This window comes from Channa argus, chromosome 3 (assembly GCF_033026475.1).
Source record: "Channa argus isolate prfri chromosome 3, Channa argus male v1.0, whole genome shotgun sequence".
Classification (NCBI taxonomy): Eukaryota; Metazoa; Chordata; class Actinopteri; order Anabantiformes; family Channidae; genus Channa; species Channa argus.
The window spans coordinates 12,387,279-12,414,089 of record NC_090199.1 but is presented as its reverse complement, the minus strand read 5'-3'; the positions used below and the strand labels follow the sequence as shown (position 1 = coordinate 12,414,089).

Sequence of the window (26,811 nt, the reverse complement as noted above, 5' to 3'; positions counted from 1 at the left end):
CCTTGCCAAAGAGCACTTCAATGGAGTAGATGAGGCAGCGGAAAGCTCGGCTCAAGGCCTGCTGATCCACAAGTTCACTTCTCTGACCTGTGGGACAATTCATTTCAAAAGTTATTAAATACTCTGAACTTGTTAACAACTCAAAACATATTTGGTGAGGTATTTAATGACTACAATGACTAGACCACCACCCAGGGCCTCATTTTGCGCAGGGGTTAGAGCCAACAGTTATTACACATTCTAACAAAAAATTTGCTTTATACAACTTGCAAGGCAGTAAGGAAATGTAGGCTATTTTATTTGGTTGCACTATCTCTCTATCTATCTATCTATCTATCTATCTATATCTATATCTATATCTATATATCTATATATCTATATATATATATATATATATATATATATATATATATATATATATATATATATATATATATATATATATATATATATATATATATATATATATAGTGGCATGACCTGGCTCGTTAAGCACTCCTTATTTATGTTCTGCCATTTCCTCTCCTATAGACACCCACAGCTTGCTCGTATTTTACAAATAACTTCCAAGATTGATTAGTTATACTGAACATCTTTAAATTAAAACCAAACACATTTAGTACATGTGCAGAAACACCTGGGTGGCCGCTCCAACAGTCCAATAAAAAAAGGATCTGTTGGCAGCAGTTTGGTTCTATTAACACACTTATTTAGCTGCAATACATGGTCAACTGTGGATTTAAATACCCTATGGTACATTAAGTTGTGCTTTTTTTCACCAACTTACGACAGCCAGAAAGAGAACAAAGGAGGCTGTCGGGATCCAAACCACCCATTAAGCAAACTTTACTAAATCCATTACAGGCTTAACTGCTGTGGCCCAGCTCTAGAGGAAGGAGTCGACTCAGAAACAATTTCAGGAACATTCAGCATCATTCTCATCTGCCTTGTCTAATGTGTGAAATGGAAATGGCCTCGGGGAAGCTTCCATTACTGCTTTACAGCAGGGACTAAAACATAAAGACAAGGGTCTGCTCCAGTAGGTGTACGTGGCGTGAAAAAGATGTTAAGCAAAGGCCAGGGCATCTTGTGGTATAAATAGAGAGTATGAGCTTGCATGACTTTGCAACTCTGCATGTGTTTGTGTCATCATCTTGATTACTTACAGAGTCACTTGGCTCCTGGTTGCTGCAACACTGTAGAACTAAATCATAGCTGTTAGAGCTGCTTGGAATATTCCATCTTCACCACGAAGCAGTGGGAGGGAACCAAAGATTGATTACCATAGGTTTTGAATAATAGAAAGATAGATGGACAGAGAACCAAGAGATCAAGGACAGAAGGACAGGCAAATAGAGAAAGGATCTGTGGAGCCACCATGGGAAGGTTCCAGTAATTGTTGGAGTTTATTATCCAGCTAGAGGAAATTGTACCCATTGCCACCCACAAGCACTCAATGGTAACTATCAAGTTAAACTGCCAAAGTGAGACGTTGTGACAAAGCCTCCTTTTAGAGATGAGGGATGACAGTGAGATGAGGACGGGGTGGGGGTTCAAGCTCGTCCCCTGGGAGTAGGAGGGGCAGTGTCACCGTTTGGAACTGTTGAAAGGAGCACAATGACACCCCGTATCAGGTTTGCCTGTTTGACAAATGGATCTCCTGCTGTGATCTCGGCGAGTGCAAGAGCCCTTATCTGTTAACACTAACAGAGGATGGAGATAAATATGGAATGTCCTGTGAAATAGTCACAAACAAATGTGTAAACAACAATTTTTTACATCCTTACTATGAAACCCTCAATGAAAAATCCAAGGCATTATATTTTGAAATATGTGGGACTGAAAAGTTGGTTGCACCGAGGTGCTACCACATAAACCAGTCCCTCCTCTATAGTAATGTGGACTGAGCAACAAAACACTGGCAACCACAACTCATCCCCTAAACCAAAATCCTCATTACTCTTGACTTCCAAAGGGCCTAGGCAAAATAAACCCAGGCTGTGTTTGTTTGCAGTTGGTCACACTCAATGTCCCAAAAAACGTGGAGATGTCAAACTAAATGGAAACACAGGCTTTTTTCGCTCTCTGCAAATTTATGACTCGTATTAATTCTTGTAGTTGTCTGAAAATAAATGTGTGTTATAAAATTTAAGTTTGGTGAATTGTGGATACATTAGGGTGCACAAAGTTAAAACGGGGCAAAATAAAGTCAAAAAATGTTAATTGTTTTACATGTTTTAAACATATTTATGTGAAGCCCTTTTCAGACATGCACTGCTCTCTAGGGAATTGAAGACCACCAAACGTGTCGGCTTCATGTCTGAATGACCACCCTGATCACTGTAAAAGTTGCAATGGCAGCCTTACTAGTTCAGACCTCGTAACATTGTAAGTTTGAATAAGATACAAGTTTGAACAGCATGCAGTCATATTCACAGAGAGGAACCAGAGTTATTACAATATACCAGAACAAAAACAAAAAAAAGATGCTGTTTTTTTTTTTTAATACTCTTGTTTTTTTTTTGTTTTTTTTTTTGTCCTTTCGGCTTATCCCGTGCATTCAGGGTCGCCACAGCGGATCATTGTCCGCATGTTGATTTGGCACAGTTTTTACGCCGGATGCCCTTCCTTACGCAACCCTCCCCAATCTCTACTGGGTTTGGACCGGCACTGCACAGCTGGGGAGGGGAGCTGAAATAAATGAATTTGCAGTAAAAAAAAAAAAAATTGAAATTCAAAGTAGGTCAGACCACACAGTACGTTTGTTTCTGAACAGTTAGCAGGATCTGTCGGTTTGACATAAGTGGTAGCACAACTAATCATAAAATCAATTTTAAAGTCACCATCGGAGGAAACTCCAGTTATTGATTGAAATAGACAATAGAAAAAGGGAGAAAATGGAGCGAGAGCACAGAGGGAAAAGAACTGAGCCTTGGTGTTTTGGTGGTGTTTTGACTTTTCATGATCAGTAGATTATTTTCCAAATCACACAAAAATATTCTAAAACTAAAATATTTGAAACAGTAACTAAAATTATTTTATGTGTATGGCGTGTGTACCATGGACCTTTTGGACATACACAAACATAAAAGTAAAAGTGACCCCTGTCTGAATGACACAAAGCTGCTATAAGGCTTTAACACATTAATGAAGGCAGCAATGTGTTAGAAAGACACGAAAGCCCCCAAAATAAATGAATATAGTCTATAAGATATAACTTTACACTTTTTTATGCAAATAAAGCACATGTTCTTTTGCATTCAACCATTCACACACTCACACACTGATGCCAGTGGCTGCCATGCAAGGCGCTTTCCTGACCCACGGGGAGGGACTTGGGGTCGTCTCTCCTGCCTGAGGACACATTGACATGTGGACAGGAGGAGCTGTGGATTGAACTGCAGAGCCCAGGATTGGTGGATGACCTCTCTGCCTCCTGAGCCACAGCCACTCCCCCGCTGAGAAGCACATTGGACCTCAACGTGTTTACTTCAGTTTTTATCCTGGAGAAATGACAAGAAACACATGCAGGCCCTACAGAAGGGTTTAAATACAAACTGTCAAGGCCACCCGTCATCACAGTCTGACACACACGCTCTCTTACCTTGTTGCTAACTGGTTTGACACATCCGGCCTTAAAGTCAGAATGGCCCTCACCTGTGTAGAAAATGTTTGCCTTCAAAGTGAGAAAACAAATTGCTTTCTTCAATCCAGGTTCTGTAATTCAAGCCACGCATCGATCAAAGCAGACCTGTGAATCGTACATGGCATATCCTGTCTTGCACATTAAACATAATCACATGCTGCACTCAAAGACACCGCTCTTGTTTGTTGACCCCTCATCCAGAGTGTGCATTTTATTTGAAGCTGAAATTATCTGACTGTTTTTTGTGATCTGCTTTCTTGGCAGAAACAAAACAGACACAGTCTTGATTTATCATGTATGTTTTTAGCAGATTTTGTTAACTTTGGCTTATTGATACATCAGTTTGGAATATGTTGGCTAAAGGGTAACTGCAATAGTTGTTCCCAGTTAAATTCTCATGTCATTTTGTGCTTTTTAATAGCGTGTTTTTTGTGTGGTCATTTTGTGATAATAAATGGCGGAATATACACAACGTAGAAAGGTTATGAAATAATAGGTGTCTTGATTTTTATTGCGGCTAGACAAGACCTCCTAATCAAGGAACGACTCTAATGTCCTCAGTTGATATTATTTATAGTGTTACAGTCCAATCCCCACAATACGACCTTTGAAATTAAAAAATCAGTCTCCTAAAAAGTAATTGCCCAACCGAATTGCAGGTCGCTCAAGTTCTGGATTTGGATTACATAAGAAAGAGTTTGGAGAGCTGACTTGACATGCCTTTAAACCATCTTCAGTCCAGAGTTTTGTTGTTATGGATCACCTTCCATCTCCACTGGTCGCAAACTTTGGCTTTTTGGGCTGCTTTAGCCAATGAGAACCCTGTCCATATCTGTTTTCTCTCCATAATTCTTAGTCTTGGCCACATTTTTGCACTCATGGTTTGTATCTTACTTTAGTTTTTGTGCACAAATGCTACAATGATTTGAGTTTGAAAGATGTTATCTGGTCTTTACCCTTTAGAAAACCAAAACCCAATAGCCAATGTCCAATACATTTGTGACCCCTAGAAGTTGGGGGCAGGAAAACATCTACTGTCAATCAACAAGTCCTCCAACCTTAACTCCTATAAGGGTTCTTCGTTCTAATGCTCTCATATGAAGAACAGGACTGTTGATATATGGGAGGGTTATATCTGTTGATATAACCCCCCTAGGTGGTGTGGGGGGGGGGGTTATCTAAATATACAAGGTTTGGTTTTAATGTGATGGTTTTGCTTAAATTCACTGCTTTGTCACATGGCCTTCATCATCATGAAGGTACGTCATGTTGCTGGTTACAATCAGCAACAGAAAGTTGTTTCACACTCCATCTCTGCTTTTCGCTACACATCGCCCCGTGGTAATACATCTCTGTTGGGCATGTTTCCCTGCTCCTACAAATGGTTAACAGAACCGCATTTAACAGGACAACAGTCTTGCTAATCCAGACTCATACTGCCGGCACTCCTCCCGGCACAGTCCAGCAACTTGAAATCCATTTACATAATTTTTTATTTTACAAACCATTAAGATAAAGTATGTTGTATTTCTTAAATAGCAGACAAAATGCTTCAAAAGTGGTTTGTGTTTTGACCTTAGTTACTGAATAAAAACATGTCTTTGCTTGTTTGGCCTTAAAGTTCTGTTGTGCTTTATTGCGAAATGTGACAGAAACCCAATTGGTCACGTATAAACACGAGTTTGGCTTGAAAGTTAAACATGATTACTAACTAACAACAGGTGTTAAGCTAATGAGAACATTCCTAAATTTATTTTGTTGTATCTAAATTAAACTGACCTGTTTTTTCTCTGTTGTCTTGCACAACTCGTGGCATTTAGATCTAACATGCACCAGGGTGGCCTTTCTCCCATAATTGGTCTTTCTTGCACTTGGCGTTTGTTCCCAAGCTGTTTCCTGAAAAGAAAATCAATGTGTATAGCAACAAACAACTAGTTTCCCCTGGGTTTCTCTAATTTTTAACACCCCGTAGTCTGGCAGAAGCAAAGTCCAGTGAAGCCAAAACAGATGTTCCAAGATTGAAAAAGTGAGAAAAAAGCCATGACCCCCAACGTGTGTTGGAGATCAGGCTCAAGCAGGTGTATATAGTTTTATTACAGTTGTGCTGGTTTCCTCTGTGTACTCCTCCAACAGTCCAAGTTGTGCAGGTTTGTTTAATTGGTGACTGTTTGTTGCCGGTTGGGATGAATTTAGCATGAATCTCTCTGCATTGGCCCTGTGAAGGACACTCGGTGCCTTTCACCATGCGACAGCTGCCCAGTACCCCACCCCACCTTCTCTCCTTACTGCCTTTAACAGGATAAGCAGTTTAGATAAAGCATTGATGGAGGAATTGAAGGAAGAGCAGTCTGGAGGCACAGTATCAATTCAGACACAAACTCTTCTCTGCAGGTGCTGACAGTTGATTTTAGCTTTTTAAAGGAAAAATAAATGAAAGCCCTGAAAAGGCTTGATATGTCAGTATTATGTGCATACATACTGCAAAGAAACACAGGCATTTACACATATTTAGATGTATACATATGTACCACCCACCAGAGACCATATATGCAGGCTGTTATGCAGATGTGAAGCCTTGGAAAACAGAATTGTTTGAGCACATGTCTGATTCATAACTTGTGCATGAAGTAATTGGATCTTCTCAGGAGAAGTATATGGACAAAGCTCTCTGGCAGTAAGCCAAATGTTTTTGTTCCCATTTTTTAGACTGTCTTTCTAATGTTTCTCTGCCCTGTTGAAGAAAAAAAAGTTTACAAAACCTAAACTTCACAAGCTTAAAAACTGAAATCAGTAAATACAATACACACAATATGGAAAGAAAGGAAATGCTTGAGGTTTGGCACATCAAGCAGCATTCCTCTCTTACCCCATCCCAACATGCCAATGATGGAAAACTTGCCCTTTTTCCCCTCTGAAGTTGAGTGATACTCAACATGTCCTTCAAAATATACACAGGTGGCAAATAAAATAATGTAAAAACATGTGAAAATTGCTTGAACTTTGAAGTAACTGAATAAAAATGTCACTCACTACAAAGAAGTTCGGCCATGTGAAGTTGAATATCACTTGACAGGATTTTTAGCCATTAAAGACATTTGGAAATTAGCACTTTAATGTGAAAGTTTTCAAAACAACATGAGACAAATAACACAGCTTCAAAGACATTAAATTGTCCGTGACCAAATTCCAAAATGATTTGGTAAGTCATGGAGAGCAGTCTGGAGAATTATGAGAACATATGTCAAACACACAGACAAAAAAAAAAACACCGAACAAAAGTGGACATTAACCCAAAGGACAGACACATCATGGGAGTTTTTATGTCTTCTAACCCAACATGACCCACCTGTGTGGAATTTCTTTGGTGATGTAATTTATGTAGAATTTAAAGACTTCGGCTCAGAGATATGACTTATATATTATATAAATGAATTCAATGATTTGTTTAGTGTCGTACTGACATGTTCTTGTCAGTGGTTGCAGGGGTTGCAGGGTTCATTTCCACTGTAAACACTATAAGTGAAGTTCTTGTACAAGTGTCCACAGTTTTATTACTTCACCGTTTGTCTTATCCCCCCCAAAATAAAAATAAAAAAACGTCAACGCATCTGGGCTGGGACTTTGGAGGGTCGTGGTGGACCAGGCCCTAAACCTCAACGCACAACGGAGCTAACCTCTTAGAGAGAAATATGGATAATTGCAACATATTCACACATCAAATATTTAACGCTATAGGCTTTTGAAGTGGTTTATGCTCGATGTGTTCTTCTGTATTTGATATTAGTGCAACACATAGAAGCCAGTGGTGTGAAATGTCTAGGATGAGATGGGAGGGGAAGCACAAATGACTGATTAAAAGTACTGAAGTATGTGGAATCATGGAGTTACAGTGAGAACTCGCAGCGTTTAAAACAAACAAATCTGAATTCAGTGTAGCTCTAGATGAAAGGAGCGTCGATGTTTTTAGAAGATAAAACATGAGATTTACTTATCAGTCGCACTTAATCCTTCATGATTTGGCTCAGGATCTTTATATAAAGTTTACTAGAGTATATACCTGGGTTATTACACACACTGCTGTATTTCCATTCAGTGCTAATGCAACAGTGTAATAAGAGTGAGGCAGACAACTGACAATAAGCAGCAGCTGACCTAGGCAGTAGTCCAGAGTCCAGGGATTGAGAATTGGAAGAGAGATTTCATCTATTTGGATAACCTACGATATAAAAATGGTTATTTTCTTGGATCATACACTGATAGAAGATAATAACACTGAAGCTTGCCACAATGATAAAACCAAACCTGTGCCAGTTGTAATGACTGCTTCAGACAGAGCAGCCTTTTGATTTTCTGGAGAGTAGATAAGCACACAACAGGGAGCCTCTGTGCTGAGTTATCTGATGTAGTTTTGGTTGTATGTATTCACATTTTCTGTAAATAACAGTGGGCCATGAGCCAAAATGCCAATTTATTTTTTTTCTTATACTATATAGGACCTGTACTATGCAAACAATTTTATTAATTCCACTAGGGAGTTTTCAGGAGCAGCTCACATAACACAATAACATCCAACAGGAAAACTATTAATAATACAGTTTATTCTCTAATGTCTTTCTGAGTGAAATATTGTGCCTCTACCTTAATTTTACAGGCATAAAAAAAAAGTAAGTTTTTAAAAATGATAAACGCTTAAATCAGAAATTTCTTTTTCTGGCCTCTTACAGGAAAATCTGTGGCCCATGTTTCAGTCGTCTACGAACAATTTCCCCTCTAATCTTCTTATACTGTTCCATTTAAACAACTGCTTGATGCACAGAAATCCACTGATTGTTTCACATTAAAAAGAAAATATTAGTAAGAAATCTAAAAGACAACACAACAAAAAGCTAACAAATAAGTTAACAATCAAAAGTATTTAACAGTTCAACCATAGAATGCCACATACATAATGATGCATCAGTGTTAATATTTTAATTTGTAATAATGCTGTATAATAGATAGGAGACATTTTAGCCTATCCCAGCTGTCATAGGGTGAGAGGTTGGCCAAGTCAGTCTACCGCTGGGCCAAAACAGAGAGACATACACAGACAGACAACCATTCACACTCACATTCACACCTATGAATGCAATTTAGAGTCACCAATTAACCTAACACACATGTCTTTGTACTATGAGTGGAAACCAGAGTACTCAGAGGAAACACACACAAGCACAGGGAGAACATCCAAAATCCAGACAAAGGCCACGGCTGGCTGCTGATGCGAATCTACGACCTTCTGGTTGTGAGGCAGCAGCACTAACCAGTATTTTAATATGTTAAAGAATTTCCCCCCTCTTTTTAGTTTGGCTTTGCTTATTGCTTAGTTTTTTCTATAAAGGGGAAAATTAGGAGATCAAGTAAAAAACTGTGATTTTTTTAAGTACACCTGGAAAAAATTGTAAGAGTGAGGCTGCTACATAAAACACATTACTTGCAGATTCGTATAATGCATGATTGCTAATGAATGATGATTTAGACATGCCTTGAGTGCTCTGGAATTTTCAATATTGGACTTCTGTAACTAATCTGATTTACAAATACAAGAGTAAAATGAAGAAGAAATATTGAAGACTGCACATTTGTGGCACTAACCACATCAACATGGTTTGCACAAATGGTCAGATCTCCTTGAATTTTATCCATCCCATAAAAGCATGTGTTCCAAGGACACTAGGGTGGATTTAGATCTGCAGGCTTAGTTAAATCACTTTGCACACAGTGTTCCCTATGCACACATTATCTTAACTTTTATAAATGTGGGTTTTTGTAGTTTGTCTCAGCATTTTTTGTATCTTCTTTTTCTTTTTTTTCTAATTCTCAGCAGATTATAGATAACTGTAGTTTATTTTTTGTTATGATGCTTCTTATTATTCGTAATAAAACAGGTCAAGCATCTAAATCCTCTTTTGGGCAAGAGCTTCAAATTGTGTTTCCACAAATTCATTCAGATGTTGAACACCACTTTACATTAAAATAACATCACTTGTTCTACATTATCGTTTGCACAAAACTAAAACATTTTGTTGTAGTTTCAAAGTAACTTTAAATTTTTTTACATGAAAAATAGGTTGTCGATGAATATTTTAGCCTTACAAAATTAACAGTGACCCACATGCAAAAGACTGTGGGATGAAGTCACTCAGTTTGTTACTTTAGAAGACTTTCCTGCTCTGCCACAGTGAATGATATGAGCCATACAAACTGAAGTTACATTTATGATTTACACTGTGCCAACACGGGCACAAAATCAAAGCCTTCAAGTGAATCGTTTAGCATATTTATTTAGCTGGCAACTTCACGGGCAGTCAAACCGGTCTGTGTGAACTCCTTCATTTGTATTTTCTGCTGACACATGCTGGAAAGTGCAGAGCCAGTGACAGTCACTCTCTCATTAGCAGGTTTTTGGTGGAGACTGCAGAGCCTGTGGGTGGCCTGGAGCTGGAGCAAAGTCTTTTCTTTCTGAAGCTATCTACCTCTTCTTTCCATGGAGACCCGAGGTCTCCAGTCACCCTCAGTGTACCCTTTCTACTGTCTGTGCGGATAAAAAAAAAAGGCATTCAATATTTCAACAAATAGAAACCGTATCCAAACAAAGGTAGCTTAGAGTCATTAGTTTCAATCAAAAGCACATGTGAAAAAACAGACACTTGCTGGATTGAAAACACAACCTTGTAAAATGCAGAGTGCAGAGTTTGGTGCTGAATAATTATGTCAGGATTCTGCTGTTGAGAGAAAATGATTTATTGTGTTTTTCAGCACCTTAAATTGAAAAACGTGATAAAACACCCACCAAACGGAGTAGAAGAGTTCTTACAGTCTTTACATGACATTGATTTCAATGTTATTATAGCAAAAAGGCAAAGAAGAAAACAGAAGAAGACAATGTTGTTTCTAGGTATACCTTTTAAGAATGCACATTTTTTTCATATCTTTTTTGAAACAAAAATATTGAACATCTGCTGAACACATTTACATAAAAGGTCACTGAAAGCGTTTTCCATGTGCTCTGTAAAATAAGCTAACAAATGAAGGAAAAACTGAACACGAAATAATATCTTCAAAGCCAGAATATATCTTATGTCCTATGAAATGCTCTGGTCACTTAGTAGCACCAAATATTAATGCTAACAGTTTTTACATACAGCAGAGCTCATCTTGAAATGAGGACTTCAAAGTAATGTCAATGCATTCAGGTTCGGGAAACTTACTATTTAAGCCTGTAAATGACAACCAATATTGCAGTTAATATATGGAAGCACTGTTGTAGCTCGTCGGCCTACGTTAACCTAACATCTGGTTTGAACTGCCTCCGCAAAAACCTGAAAAAAGCTTCACAGTCACGGCACTACTACTAACATAGTTTTTCAATTTTAAACATTTTGTAATCCAGACTAAAGGGCATGAAAAGTTAAGCTTACATTTGAAATAGCAAGTTCTTTGGCTATTATTTGACTATTCGTAATCCAGAGGAGAATGATAGTGATGCCGCTGCATTGATGCTTTTACAAATTGTCTTGTACATCTCCTGTTTGGGATGATAGGGATGATGCACTGATATCCTAAAAATTGTTGTTTACACGGCATTATTCTCTGTTGTGTTGACAACAGTGATTACATTAAAATGTGCCATTCAGATGTCCAAAATGTTCTGAGAAGATGCAATACAAAACACAAGTGGTCGCTAACAGAATGCATCCTGCAGATTGCTACAGCAGAAATAGCGAATCAAAGCATTTTTTTTCTATAGATCACATCTGCTAAATATCATCTTATAATGGCTCTTATGAAATGTTATTTGTACTCATAAGAAACAAAACCTCAAATGCAGAGACTTTAAAGGGTTTTAGGGAACCTTAAACTCTTAAATGTCTATACAGCTTGGATTATATGGTCAGTTGACATGGTAGCATTTATTCTTACAAATATTTTCACTTTGTATTTAAATCAATATGTTAAGGTGCTGTATGAGTTTAGGGACTTGTGGATATGGTTTCAATTTAAAAAGATTATTTTTGTATTAGTTATGGTAAGATTCAGCACTATTAATAATGTACTTTCAAAAACCATAATTTCTTGGCCCTACATGAGCCCACATTTATCTGATAAACTTGCAACAGTTTTGTATGAGAGTTTTTGGTATTTGTGTTACTGTCTGCCGTTCTTGCCGCAGTGAAGCTGTTGGGTTTTACTGTAGATGGAAAAAAAGTGATGCAAATCTGTGTATAATTTTGCATTTTAAACATTTCAGGCATTGTTTCCTTACTCTGCCATCCTCTTTTGATAAAATGTCATCAAACCCCACTCATACACTTTTAAAGGATCAATACATTCTTAATTATAATTTTACGTATTAACTTTGTTGACCATTTAGACAAGATTCCTTGTGGATTTCTTGACCACTTTTAGTCCTATAGAGCACAGTTTTTAGGATGGACTTGTTTGTCTTGTGCACACACAGCAATGCAAAGTCCTGCTAATGTTTTGTGCTAATCTACAATTCACAGAAATACACTAACAATTTGTCAGAAAGCATAACATTTGCAGCACTTATGAGATGTGAGACTGACGTTTATGTCCTTACAGGGTCTGTGTTCACTCGCATTGTTGAAGTGCTTTGTTTACAGTGAGCACAGACAGAAGTATGGAGAAAGAGAAAAGTACCGTTCAAAGCTCAGACTAAAAAACAATAGTTTCCAATGGCCTGGATGTCTGTCTGATTTTATCTGATTGACCATGAAACTCTGGTTAAAACTAAAAAACACTCCAAAAACACTGTGTGCTCGATTCAGTGGTAGCGTTGATGTAAGAGATGTTAGATTATTTGTGTCAACTGTATTTTCTTGATGTATTTTTCTATTTTCTGTAGAAATATTTTGGTTCGGTGGCTTTTTTGTGGAGCATGCAAACCAAAAAAAAAAAAAGACTTGAAGTGTAATAATACGCTTCAGGTCATGTTGTGTGTAGTTCAAGTGACACGTTTTTGGTGTAGACACGGCGTAAGAAACTTATAAAACATATGTTTGATGTCCAAGATGTATACGATATGAAAATTGTATGAAAACTCTTGAGAGCAACTTTAACATCTGAAACTAAACTTTAATGTTTATATCTGTAAGTCTGAAACAAGGCGTTTTTAGCTTTACTTCATTAATGTGGATGTTGATGCTCCATCTGACGTTGCTTTTATATTCTGTCTTGCAGTACATTATAAAACTTAACACAAGTGGCAACAAACGGGGCAATAACAAGTCCTGTATAACTAGTGATACAAAATACATTCTTTTATTCATCTATTGATGAGAAGTATTCACACAAACAATGTTTAGTGACATATCTTGACATCATTCACCCAAACTGGGTTTATATGCTTTTTACTGTTTCAGGATTTAACCAGTTCTTCCAGTTTGAAATATCACTCAGAGCCAATGTATCTATTCCTTATCCCTCTTGTCTTTACACAAAGCTTTTTTCATTACTACATAAGTTTGAATCTGTCTAGCTGTGCTTGTCTTATCTTATCCCTTCACTCTTCTCACCTAGATCATTTTTGCTGTAATTTTTAAGCTTCATATTTTTACTATATGTACATGATATACATTGATTCTTAAATACATTTCCATTGTTTCCAATCTATTTACAATATAAGAGCTTATTGAAATTCTTAAATGGTTACAAAATACGTGTACTCGATGCTCTACACAATCAAAGCGAAAAAAGGCACATGTGATATTGTGAACAAGGGGTTGTTTAGCAGAGTGGTAATGAAAAAGCATTGCTTCACCTCCAGCAGAGAAATAAATAGGGCCATGTGCCATCAAAAAAATGTTGATTAAACTGCAATTCTCTTTGAAAACATCAAGTTTGTAGAGCGTTTTTGTGATTATAATCAATCTTCTCACGTCTCCATTCGTACTGGCTTTCTAAACGGAACAAATTGCACTTGCATTGTATCCTTGAATCCTGTGTGATTGGAAAAGCAGAAACATTCTCGGTCTGGTATCTGAACCACTAAGTCTGCTGCAGAGCACCACCTCAGTCCAAACTGCTTTAACCCACACTGTTGTATCACAGTAGATTGCAGATGTTTTGGTTTGAGATGATTATGCATCAGACCGAAGTCTCGGCGTGGTGTTACACAAGTTCTGAAGTGAACTGTGTATGCAATTAGCTGTATGTATGGGGTCAGGGCATTGTTAGTGGTGTGCATCTCTTGCATAAAAACAGACTTAAACAATATTAATAATTAGATGCTGAAACATGATAAAAACAGACTAAAACACATTATGGCAATATTGAGATGCAGTAGTGAAACACAGAATATTACATTTCTGATCTTTTAAACAACTGGACTTTGGGCTGTAGTGAGTATTGTACTGTGCAGTAAAAATGTGCCTTCTATGTAAATAGTCTGTCCTACTATTATAGGTTGAATCTAGATGAAAGACTGCTACGTGTGTTGCCTCCATCTAGAAATGGTCCACACCTATCACAGCCATCTACTGACTAGTGGCTCCCTGAATGTAGTGAGCATGTGTTTGTTGTATTTGGGAACAAACACACAATGAGCTCATGGGTCTCATGAGGTGAGGTTCCATGAGTTGCATGTATGCATGTGTGCATGTGTGTTTGTGTGTGTGTGTGTGTGTTTGTGTTGCATGTGAGGGTGTGTGTTTGGATGTGGGTGTAGCGATGGACCACTCACAAACACTAAAGCATTCCCATTCACTCTCCGTTCGCTGAATAGCAAACTTGAACCCACACAGTCTGTTCTGTCTCTTGTTAGACTCTGTCTTTTACTTCTTTTCAATACAGCCACAACCCATCCTTTAAAAAAAAAACAGTTCCCTGGCAGATGGAGACAGAGGCCTCAATGCCGACAGCAGCTGCCTCCGCTTCAGATCTTCTGGCACATGTGGAGCCTGGACTTGGACGAAGAGGTGGCATCTTTCCACACCTTGCAGGAGAGGCCTTTGGCACAGTCACAGCGCTGGAAGATTTCCAAGCCGTGTGAGCCTTTCTTCCTCTGTTTGGTGCACACCTCTCCGAGCCTCAGCACCGGCTTGCAGATTTTGGTCCAGAAATGGCGGGCGCAGCAATTACCCTCGAAGCAGTCGGATGAACGCAGGCAAGAATCCCCCTCGTGCCCTGTGAATGGAAACAAGCAACAGTACTGATCAGTGGTGAAGCAGAAAACAATAAACTTCAATCTGTATATCTGTGTAGCATATCGGGAAAACAGAAACAAATACTTCATTAGAGACATAAAAGACCTGCATGAAGTTATAAACCATGCAGCCCAGTAGATTTTTCTCTATAGTAATCCAGTTAAATCAAGCCGAGCAAATGTTTAATCATAGTTCATTAAGCTGTTATGTTTTCCATACAGACAAGTTTATGCAACCCTTTCTTCACATTTCAGTACAGATTGCTCTATGTGTGGCCATTTCAGAGACAAAGGAAACATACGAAGCTTTCATAAATCATGCAAACAATTTGCTTATTCTGTATATTAGCCATATCCTGTCCCATGTGGTCTGAGTCTGATATTCTTGGCAGGGGGTTAGTCTTACCCCATGAATGCATAATTACTATAGTTTACACATGTGTTCTTTCCTATGAAATGCTTTTAAATGTACACAAACGAAGGCAGCCCTATTATTCAAACCAGCTATCCTGTGTATTTGACCAAACCACACTCTGCTGATGAGTTATTTCAATATGCAGCTCCATCCATCAGCATGATGGGCTGCTGAGTCTGAAGGCTTGTTCAATGCTTTAACACCACTGATTCTTAAAGTGGATTTTTCTCAAGCAGTGACTTGTCTAAGCTCATAATGTAGTAATATGTAAGGGGGGGAGGGAGTGAGTAAAGCACAAATAAAAGTAAATGGCCTCATTTATAGGAGCCTTAAGTGGTGCTACTATGTTCACATAGATTTTAGTGTGTTTAAACTTGAGTTATGTCACCGTCGCATTAAACATATTGCTTTATGGATAGGCCCCTTGTATTGACCTAAATCAGGTGGCATAAATGCTAAGCGGGGGGCTTAGTGAGTTATTAGATATAATTGTGCCAAACCTGCATTCTGTGGTTTTCACTTGTGTATCACACAATGTGTGCTATGAGTGTAAGTGTTTGCATGACTTAATGAAGGTGAGAGAAACAGCAGGGGTATTGTGGTTTCTTCTAGGCTGTCTGTGCTGTGCTTTAGGCTCACAGGCACTGACACATTAGCAGAGACGAAACTATCAACATAGTTTGAGGACTGGCGCCGCCCACGAACTCTGTTGGACAAGCAACAACAGAAAGATTCAGCCATCAGGGCCAGGTTCAGCGAGGACGACAGCAAAGGAGATGAAAGAAAAGAGTGACGGTGTTTAGAGATGGCAGGGTTTCCAGTGGACGTGTTTTAAACATAACATCAGTAATGTGGACTCAAAGCTTACTTTTAAGAGAAGGTTTGTTTTGTGATTTGCCACTCTTTCTCCAGTTCTGGTCTTTGGTGGAGAGTTTGTTGGACTCATCTAACGCTGAGATGTGAGGTGAGACCACACTCTCAGACACAGGTACACAATTGTCTGCAGATAGAAAATCACAGCAACATTTTATATTTTTTTCACGACAAGTATCTTCAACTGCAAAAGTAAGTGCCTCCTGTTACTGTGTGCAGCCTTATCATGATAAAACAAAGCTTCTCTGCACACATTCATGCAAATCACACTGTTAATAGCTGAAAGAACATTACATTCCAAATGTGACCAATAAATCCTAACCTCTAGGCATCAATTTATCATAGTTCAAGTATAGTGCAGAATTTAATCTGAAAGCATGTGTTTAACATTATTTAAATGTGTTTCTCAGGGCTAGATAGCGTGGTACTGTTTCTTCAGTGACCTAGAAAAAGTCACTTTTCCAACAATATTTGCATAAGACAAGAAATCTAATTTCTGAATCACATCCTGCAGTTACAATTTAACTGAAACTGACATGCATTCAAATTGTGTGTTTTTGTGTGTCTATCAGAAACATACAGTTACTGCAGCGGTTCCCAGGGCAGCACATGGCATCGCGATGGCAGCGCCTCTTCTTCCGGCGGCAAGTGAGGCAGCGAGAGGGAGCCTGTTGAGGGCTATGGCAGTAGCTTCCCACAGAACACTCCTTATCATTGCTGCATGGGTACACCTGCAAAATAAAAAGATGCATTGAATCAGTCTCTGAAAATATGTTTACTTTGTGAAAGAAATCACATTGGATGAGCAGACATTTGTCCCAACAAAGGTTCAGAAAGAAAGCATCACCTCAGGGATATCACACATTCTAAGGTCATTTTGACAGCTCCTATTTGTAGGCCTGACATATGTTGACAGATGCTGATGTGGCACTTCACCCATGCAGCTCTGTGTTTCTAAGTCAGAGCTAAGTCCTGTGAAGTGCAGTATGGATGCAAACCTGTTCAGATTATGTCAAAGGTGCATGTCATTAGTTGCAGTAATGTGTTTTTTTATTACAAGATTGCTGTGTGTGCTGTGAAAGGGAATAAACAGTTAATTTTATTGGTCGCAACCCAGCGAACACCTACTTACACAGACCTAATATAATTACGGAATTTCCTATGAACCACAGTTATGCCGTGCACCTCAGGCCACGAAGTTTAATTTGTAGCAGGCAGTAAACAAGACAAATCAATTCCATGTTATGTTATAGTTTATAGGTCTTTGCAGACATTCCAACAGTGTAGCCGCTTTATTCCTTCTAGTTCATCATGGCTCTTTAATTGCTTTACAGAGTTGCTGCTTTAAACTTGGTTGTTAAAAGTTGATCAAATAACCTAAAAGGCATTACATTTGGTTGGGTAGATCCAGGAAATTCATATGATTTTACCTAATATTACTTTACTGTTTTATTTGTATTTGTGTGCATAGGTAGTGCTTCAGTGCCGTAGTTATCCATAAATTAATATAAGTAATTATGGCTGTGGACAGGCACGGTAGGCTCTTGCTCAGATGTTGAGAAAAATCAGGCAATGGAAAATGTTCCACTTCCTGTAAATACAATTCTGTTTTTAATCAACGGTTTCCCAATTGGTTTCTCGTTGGTAATAGCTTGAAAAGTGCACGTGTCATTGCTCCTAGAGAGAAACTTTACTGTTGACTTTTGTTGCTTTTGATGTTTAGAACATCAAAGCCAAAAGTCATCCACTTTCACTTCATTTAAGTGGTGGCAGTTGTCAGAGAAGACTAAAAACCTCTGCATGTAAACCCATATCTACATAACCACTGGCAGTAGGTGAGGTTTGTTCTGGGTGAACAAGGCCGTAGTCCCTTTGAGCCCAAATATAGTGGACGCCATTAACATGTCTCTTACTGGGGTGGTCACTCTTTTTTCAGCAACCAAAAAATGAAGCCATTAGAATTTCCAACCCCCACCCCCAAAAAACACTTCAGTTTCTCCCAATTTCTCTCATAGTGTTCAGAGGCTTAATGAGCCTGCAGCCATAATTGAGGGGTAATAATTGTAGCTAATAATAAGCCTCTATAGTCAATTTGACATTGTTTTTCTTTAGTGATTCTTGTTTTTACACACTGAATGGTTGAGGCATATTTTGTAGTCGAGCAAAGCAACCTTCAGGTCTTTTTTTTTTTCATAAATGACCATGCAAGAAAAACCACCACCTTACAAACATAACATGCACAATTAAAGCCATGCTCACTTTTTCCTCAACAAATGACTGCACCATTGGGAATTTTTATTTTTTATTTTTTTAGCTTCCTTGACATAATTCCTTGCACATGCAAATCCTGTTGCCGATAGACTTGGAGCAGGAGCAAAGAAGACCGACATAAATCGTATCACAAATCAAATTAGCTCCTAAGACAAATGAAATAATGTCACGATTTCAACTGAACTCATCAAGACACAGGGACATAAGCAGCTGTGGGGGGGGAAGCATCAATACTCTGGATCGAGTCCACATCCGCTTAGCGAGACACAAATATGTGAACGCAACGGGGTTTCTCCAGTTGCTTAATCACAATTTAAGCCATTCGGTTTGAGCGGAGGGTATTGTTATTGCAATGGAGGGATTGAGTTGTCAGACATTTACACAACAGTACTCGTTTCAAACATTGAGATCAGTAAAAATGAGCAGTATATGAATTCTGATTGGGTAAATTATGCCCAGTGCGGACTAACACTAGAACAACATGTTTAGCTGGCACACCATCACCACCAGCACCACAACCACATATTGCTGGCACTTCAACGACAGATTTAATTTAGTGTGGCTTACCACTGAAAAACATGGAGCAATAAACATGTACAGTAACAGAACATAAAAAAGGTTTAAGTCAGAGTATAATCATTATAGCCTTAATAAACAGAAAAACTCAATTTGGGATATAAAGGTCAGCTGCGACGGGATCACACGGCCAAAAAGAACAGGCATCACTCCAAACATGTATGGACACCACATGTTTAAATCAGTACTCTATAATATTAATATTTCAGCACATTAGAAGTTGTTTCTCAATGTCCTTGTGCTTCAGAAAGTGAACAACACTGGACTGGTTGGAGGGTTGCCAACGCTCAGGCCGGAAACACATGGAGGCAATGATACCGCCAAAGAAAAATGAGTAGGAATTATTAAACTGAACGCTCATCCATCATGATGACAGATTTCCATAATGCAGATCCCTAACGTGTTGATGAAAGTAACAAAGCCGTGGTGTTTGATGGATTCTAAATCATTCTTAATTTGCTACTACAATGTTAAAAACTACTTTTATAGTTTAGTGAAATCAGGCTTACAGGTCATCCCATACAAAGAGCTATATGATGTCCTTTGAGGATTCTCTCACAGAAGTCAAGAGGTTTTTGCAACTAAATAATATCTAAATAATAATTTATACGATGTGTGTCCCTAAACCATTGTCACCCACCAGCTCACAATCAACAGTCATAGATGCCACTAACATCGCCCCACAAATGAAACACATATCCCGCAGAAAAGTGTCTTGGATCTGTTGTGAAATAGGCCATTTTATTTTCTGGAGACTGTGAACTTTATTATTAAAAATTGTAAACTGTAAACATCAATTAGTTCATTTTATTCTGTTTGAACTGAACTTGTACAACACTACCGGTAGGTGTATATGTGAAGGTAGAAAAAGCCAAGCAAATATTTTAGTCCTTTTCCACATTTTTATACTCAGTTAACTACTTCCTGCTCCCAATTCTGCACTTAACTGATTAGAATTGATCCTCTGATCTAATGCTTTTCTGTGTTAGTGTTAACTGCTCATTCAGAGAAAGCACCATGTAATCATGTACAGCTGAAAAGAAAACATGCAGGAAATCTGGTCTGAAGACAAGTTCAAAAAGTGCAGGAGGAGGTATTGTTTCCTGACATGAAAAATATGAAGACAAATGGGCCCAGTCCATGTGCAGTAGTTCTTCATACTACCTGCTCTGTTTCCTGTCTGTCTTTCTGTTCAGCAGGCTTGGATAGATTACAGTGCAATGCACAGACGGGGTTGGGAATGGGGTGGAAGAAGAAGAAGAAGGGATCTCACCTCTTCCATCACTGCTGAAACTCCAAGACAACCCTTTGAAACCCAATGATACAAACCTGACCCCCAAATCACGTCTGATAATCCCGTCTTATCTTGTCATGTTTTGAAACGCCTCATTCGCAAGGTCTGACAGACAGGGCTTCATTTGGACGCATCGCATTCATCTCACATATTTTTTTTCTTTTGCTCCCTTATTTTTCCCTAGACAGTCTTCACACATAAAAGCGCAGACTTAGACTGTGCACAGGAAGTGGGTTGAACTGTGTACTCTCCAGCCTCTCCTGGTATGCTGGTGAGACGATAAAGGTAGAGACAGACAGAGAGCTTTAAGGGAAGCCCCTGGCCCTGTCTCGTGCTGCTCTCGTGCTGGTAAAACACTGTGGCTTTGACCAGGAAACTTAAAAGTGTGGGAGAAACAATCTACAAGGGATTTACAGCAGGATATACGGGGCTTTGAATCCACCCCCTGATCTTTGGGTCCCTTATTTACAATACCTTTAACATTCCAAAGTGCTGATACAATTGGAAGGAAGTATGTCTTATATGGTGAAGCTGAGTCTGAGGGTTGAAAAATAAGAAACAATTGAAGGGTGTTGAACTTTACATTCCAAAAAGAAAAACATAAAATCACTTTCTTTCCTTAATGCTTACATTGACCCATCCCACAACAATGAGTAAGATCACTTAGAGAACATCATTCAATCGTACATCAAGACAGGGTAAGATTCAGCAAGTGCATAGAAACTAATTATGTTAATAGTCGAGCTGCCACAGTAATTTACAGTATGACGGAGCAAAATATGAGTGATGTTGTGATTCAGGTTGATGGATGGCTCAACAAAGCATCAGACTTTAACACATTAATGCAGACAACAAAAGCAAACAAATATTTTCACCAGCCAATTCCAATCTCCCCATTTTGTGTTCTCTTTGGCCAGTCTAGTACTTTTCTTACAGACCCTTACCATTTCTACACGAAGAGACACCGTCAGAGTACTACGATACAACAGTTTGTACATGCTACACCTGCACTGTTTTTGTCTTAGAAATAAAACCCAGATTGAAGTTAGAGTGAAGGACTTCGTTACACACTTAATACATGCCAACACTTTTTTGAGCTCTGCGTGATGACTGCACTTGACCTTCAGAGATCAAGCTTGAAACCTGAAACTGTGAATGGTGTCAATGAGTGGCCATGGGCCCTACAAAGTCAAATAAACAATGTGACTGAATAAACAAAGTTTATATGCCCTGAAAGCACAGAGAGCTGGTATCAGGTAACATGGAGATGGCTGCACACAAGTCATTTGTACACACCATGTCTTTCATCACTCAAAACACATGTGTTTATAGGCATGTTCCTTGGAGCACTAGAGCCCAAAGTCTCCAAAAACTAGCCCTTCCTTAAGTTAAGTATACATTTTGAGTTGATCTCATTCATCTGACATGGAGAAAAGCACACAGGCAGGGTGCATGACTGCTCTCTTGAAACACTATCAGAGGAAAGAGGCGAAAGCGCCTCCTGGTAATCTAGAAGGTGTGTTACTCTCAAAGGTGTAATCCTGTGGAATGAGAGGTACATGGGTCTCCTCTCTCATTACAGTAAAAGATGTCGCCACATGGAGGCCCCGAACGGCTCCAATGCAGAGCCTTCACAGCACCCAAGGGACCCACAGGCTGGAAAGGCCACTGGATAGGAGACATAAGCGCAAGCTGCACCAAGCACTAACAAGCAGTCACACCTCTCCCTGCCTTTTCTCTCCCTTTCTCAGCTCATTAGGATCACTAACAGTCATTTTAGGTTTTGGGGGGCAGGGAGGGGAAGGCAGGGCTAAGAAAAAGGACCGAGGCTCTGCTTTTATAGGCAGAACCCGTGTTCATCTCTGGGTTGAATTAAATAAAGCAATTAGTTAAGGCTGACCGACCGGCTGCTGATGTTTTACAGACACGTACTGCATGAATGCCGCCACACTGCCGGTTCCCTTGTGGGCTCAGAGGTTACAGTGGTGAACACTGCCTGCCAGCACTATCCACTTCTGTTGGTTGCCTTCCAGGGAGTCAACACTGCCACCCACGAGCACTGGCTGTCAAGGTCTTAGAGGTTTTGGTTTTGTCGGTTTCACTCTAGTCAAGCTGACGTGAAAAGGGTCAGACAACGCGAAAACACCCAGCAGTTTGTGAACGCAGAGTAATAGCCAAAACCTGACCCTGCTCTGTGTGTGATTAATGTAACCTTATCGGCAAACGTTGTCAGCACCCACAGGAAATAAAAGCACATTTAGCTGTCAAATGCTTCCTATAACTGAAGGTCTCAAACAAACAGTTCTAATCTGATGGATAAAGCACCAAATTACACCCTTGTTTCCTGCTGCAGCTGTTCTTCTCCTCACGGTGGCTGGATAATTTTCTATGTTTGAAAGTAAACTAATGAGGGCAATTTATTGCAAGATTTTTTTTGTAATTTTGAGCACTTTGCTTTAAAGGATTTGGGTAAAACAGCTAGCTCACACCATGTAAAAATGTCTTTTTTCTCATGCTTTACTGCACTTTGAAAAAGGCATTGTGGGTAAAAATAAAAATAGCCATAGGAATGAATTTCTGAATTATTAAATAACTTACAATTACTTAAAGCCAAAATGTATGACAGCAATGACAAAAACGTGACAATAAATCAATCAAATATTAAAGAGGATATCTGCACCGAGGTTTTTTATAATCTCGTTACCAGAGTAGAAATGGAAGTTTTACGCCCATTTTATGCCCATTTTCCAAACACCGAAGTCTTAATTGGCACCAATTCAATTCATAAATCTAGATGAAGATGAAAACATTCTGTGGAGCACTTTGGAAAGTAAATGGCTTGTGATCACTCCTAACGGCATCTGTACCACACTTTGCCATTAGAACCTCATAAAGAGAGCAGACATGTTATCTCTGATTTATTCCGCTCATAAGTGGCCACTGTATGATGGGTCAGCGTAGTTTCCCTGCCAGCCCCAAGCCACATATTTGGCCAAGGCTGAGCTGTGGCTGTTACTTTACAACTCAAAAAAACTGGCACCAAGGGCACACACGCACACAAATACTGTATATAGCCACCTCATGCCTTACATGCTATTAGCCATCTTCATTTGGACACATTACACCAAGCAATATGACATTTTAATGTATGGTGGTCTCTGCAGATGTATATTTTATACTCCGCAGTTCACTTTTCCAAACTGCTCCAGATTATTGCTATAGCAAAGATGTGACTAGGCGTTAAAATTGAGGTGTGGCAGGATTGCTCGAGGTCGTAACTCCACAACAGAAACCGGCTTTACGTTTATGTTTTGTTGTTTGTTTCATGACTGAACAACAGTAGATGTCACAGCACTACTCTGAGCACTATGATATCCAACACTATCACTGAAAGAAATTTGAACTGGGCAAGTGCAAACATGAGTCAGGCAAAAGAAAACCTGTAACGAATAAGGAGCAATCAGCTGTTTGAGCAAACTAATGTACATGGTGTAATGGATGAGATGGAGATCTGGCAGTGCCATCTGCTGCTCAGATAGATACTGTGAGGCATCAGCACTCTGAGCTGAGCATGATCAGCCTCGTATTCAAAGATGCACTTTGTAGTGTTTCTGTGAATCCAAAGTTCAGGAGATGAAGACCTGTTGTTTTCTTTAAACCTCCAAACCTTTTTCAGAACTGTGGAAACCAAATTGAAGCATCCAAGTTTTCTTTCCCTGCCAAACAATTAATGTACAGCTCTACTTCCTGACTTGATGAAGCAACACTAGTAATGTTCACAACTTTTTTATTTAATTTGTTTGAATGAAAGCTGACAAATCTCTTAACATTTTTGGTCTCGGGATTGCTGCTCTTAAAGTACAGTAACAGGGCACTCTGTGGAACAGCAGGAGCTGATAACTGTTTGAGTGGGTATTAAATGGTGGGTAAGAGTATCCCTCAGAGGCCCCACAGTAAGAATCTCATAATCCCAGCAAGCGTCTGGACCACTTTAATGGTTCTAGGACCCAGACAGAAAATTACCCTAAAAGTGTTAACTTTTTCTCACATTTCTGCAGGCATTAATGATTTACTGTGGAAGTGCGCTGCAACCAAGTGTGGCGTCAGGTCTGAAAGGCAATTAGGGTTTATGAGAGGTTCAAGCCCTGCAATTTCTATTAACGATTCACACATGAGAGTTTTTCTTTATAGCATATGGCTATTTCACTTGTTCACCTCAAGACAAGCACCGTTTTGGGCACGTTTTTTTCTTTTCTTGTCATATAAGAGTGACTTAAAATAAATTTGTAGAAATCAACAAACTAATGTTGTTGTTAGGTATAAAACATTAAATTATCCTACTGGCGCTTCAGGCTTTAACGGATCAAACATAACTATTTAAATGTCCTATAACACTAAATAGTTACCTGAGAAATGATGCTGTGTTTCTTAGTAATCCCGCTGTGGGCAGTAGCAGAGCGGTTTGTGGACGGTGTAGGTGACTCTTGCAAAACCGCTGGCTTGATGGCGTTCGCTTTTGGGCGCACCTCGGATACCTGGGATGTTCCCGTCCTCAGTGAAGCGACGAGAAACATCACAGCACAGCATCTATTCCATGCAGGGACAAGCATCCTTAAAAAAAGAAATATTGAAGGAGGCAGAGTGACTTGATAAAACCTGAATTTTGTGCCGCAAAAAAAAAAGAAAAAAAAAAAAGAAAAAAAAAAAAAAAGAGTATCTCAGTGAGAAGTGTGCGCCCTGGCAGTGTCCATGCGTCTTGCTTGCCCGACTGCGACCCGGAGAATAGTATGGGATGAGGCCAAGTTTTGTTCCTGAAAATCAGATAATCGGAGAGTTTACTGGCTTGATTCTGCTGTCCTAAAACACAGAAAGCCTGACAAGACAAACTCTAAGAGTCCGAAAGAAACTTGGCAAGAGGTTTCCACTGTGCCCCTTTCTGGGAGTGAGCACTTAGTCCTCCCGCCGGCTGTTTTATGATCTGAAATGAGTTTGCTTCCTCCGCCCCTATTCCCAACTTTTTTTTTTTTTTTTTTTTTTTTGTCCTTTCTGCTCATCCCGTGAGTTCAGGGTTGCCACAGCGGATTATTGTCCGCATGTTGATTTGGCACAGTTTTTACGCCGGATGCCCTTCCTGACGCAACCCTGCCCAATTTCTAGCGGGCTTGGACCGGACACTTGGACACTGCACAGCTGGGGAGGGGAATGGGCTGTTAGGGCTTCAGTGTCTTGCCCAGAGTAACTCCGACAATAGCCGGGGCCGGGGATCGAACCGCTGTGTATTGCTTCATCAAGTCAGTGGTCCCTATTCACAACTGACAAAGAATGAACCTGATCCGTGTGCTGGGCTGCCACTTGCGCAAAAGCCTAGAAAAATTATAACCCTGTTTACTGCCAGGCGGTTAAGACTCGTAGGAAATGAGGAAAAATCCAACGTAAACGGCTGTAAAGAGCGTCTGTAGGTAATGTGGAACATGTCCCATTATCACATGAATGAATCTGCGTTCCTTTGTACTTGTAAATGTACCTCTGAAAACAACATTGCTTATTTATTTAAATTTGTGACTAAGATTGTGGTTGCATTGTAAATTATGCATTGCAAAACAAAATGACAGTAATAACAATAATCAGGAGGCTGTTCAGGGTCCATTTGACCAACATTTCCGAATAATTTTGAATAGAAAATATTATCTGATAGCTATTGTTTTTCTTCTGTGGGAAAGTCAAATTCATGATCCAATGCCAATCGTTTGTGATAAAAGCACTATAGAGCTTTCTTTGTTTCATACTTAGATAAAGTCTGGTACGAGGTCACACATTATGCATGGAGATTCTGCAAGTCCAACATTGTACTAAAGTGTACATTTATCAGCATTTGTAATTTATGATAAATTCTGTATTTTATGTTTTACTGCCACCATTATACAAAACCATCCTTCATAATTAACGTCTAAGTGTAAGAACCGTTTCTTTCCTCTCTGAAAATGGAAAACATAATGCATAGTTCGTGTAAGCCTATACCACAAAAGCCAGATTATCAGCATAAGAAAAAAAAGTCATCAAAACCATCGTTCCCACAATGGATGCCTAATAATGCTTCAGTCTTCACACAAGTTGGAAACATCTATTCAAGGCTGGAAGCTTGGCTGGGCTGGGATGAAACCAGTATACCGGTAAGGCTTCTGACCTCAAAAGCGATCCATCAGAGGCTCCAATTCAAAGTGTCAAGTTCTTTTGTTGGAAACAATGGGCAACCAACTGAACTGGGGAGTGGGAGGAAGTATTGGACTTGTTTTATGTAACTGTAGATGCCTAGAGGTGGTACTATTTTAGCCACCTTTGTCACCTGAGTCCACAGTGATTTACCTTGAAAGACTGTCAGACTGTTGCTTTTTGCAGAAATACATTTTTAAAGAAGTCAGCAGCTTCCAGAGAAAACCTATAGCTGCTGTGTATAATGTGTAATATTTCAGGAACAAATGAGACTCCAGAAAATATCGGTAAGTAAGCTACCACAGACAATGTGAAGGCTT

General features: G+C 39.2%; 1 protein-coding gene and 1 long non-coding RNA gene across 2 annotated transcripts; one reads left to right on the top strand and one right to left on the bottom strand.

The window, feature by feature from the left end:
• Positions 1-10,413: 10,413 nt before the first annotated feature.
• Positions 10,414-25,248, bottom strand: dkk2 (dickkopf WNT signaling pathway inhibitor 2). Its single transcript, XM_067499171.1, has 4 exons — positions 24,688-25,248; positions 16,721-16,871; positions 16,136-16,267; positions 10,414-14,833 (listed from the first exon to the last, which is right to left on the bottom strand). Exons 1-4 carry the CDS (start codon positions 24,889-24,891, stop codon positions 14,583-14,585), a joined length of 738 nt encoding a protein of 245 aa, XP_067355272.1. The 5' UTR covers positions 24,892-25,248; the 3' UTR covers positions 10,414-14,582.
• LOC137124314 (uncharacterized) lies at positions 16,093-16,900 on the top strand. Its single transcript, XR_010913942.1, has 2 exons — positions 16,093-16,231; positions 16,713-16,900. It is a non-coding gene; the product is annotated as an uncharacterized lncRNA (long non-coding RNA).
• Positions 25,249-26,811: the final 1,563 nt, after the last annotated feature.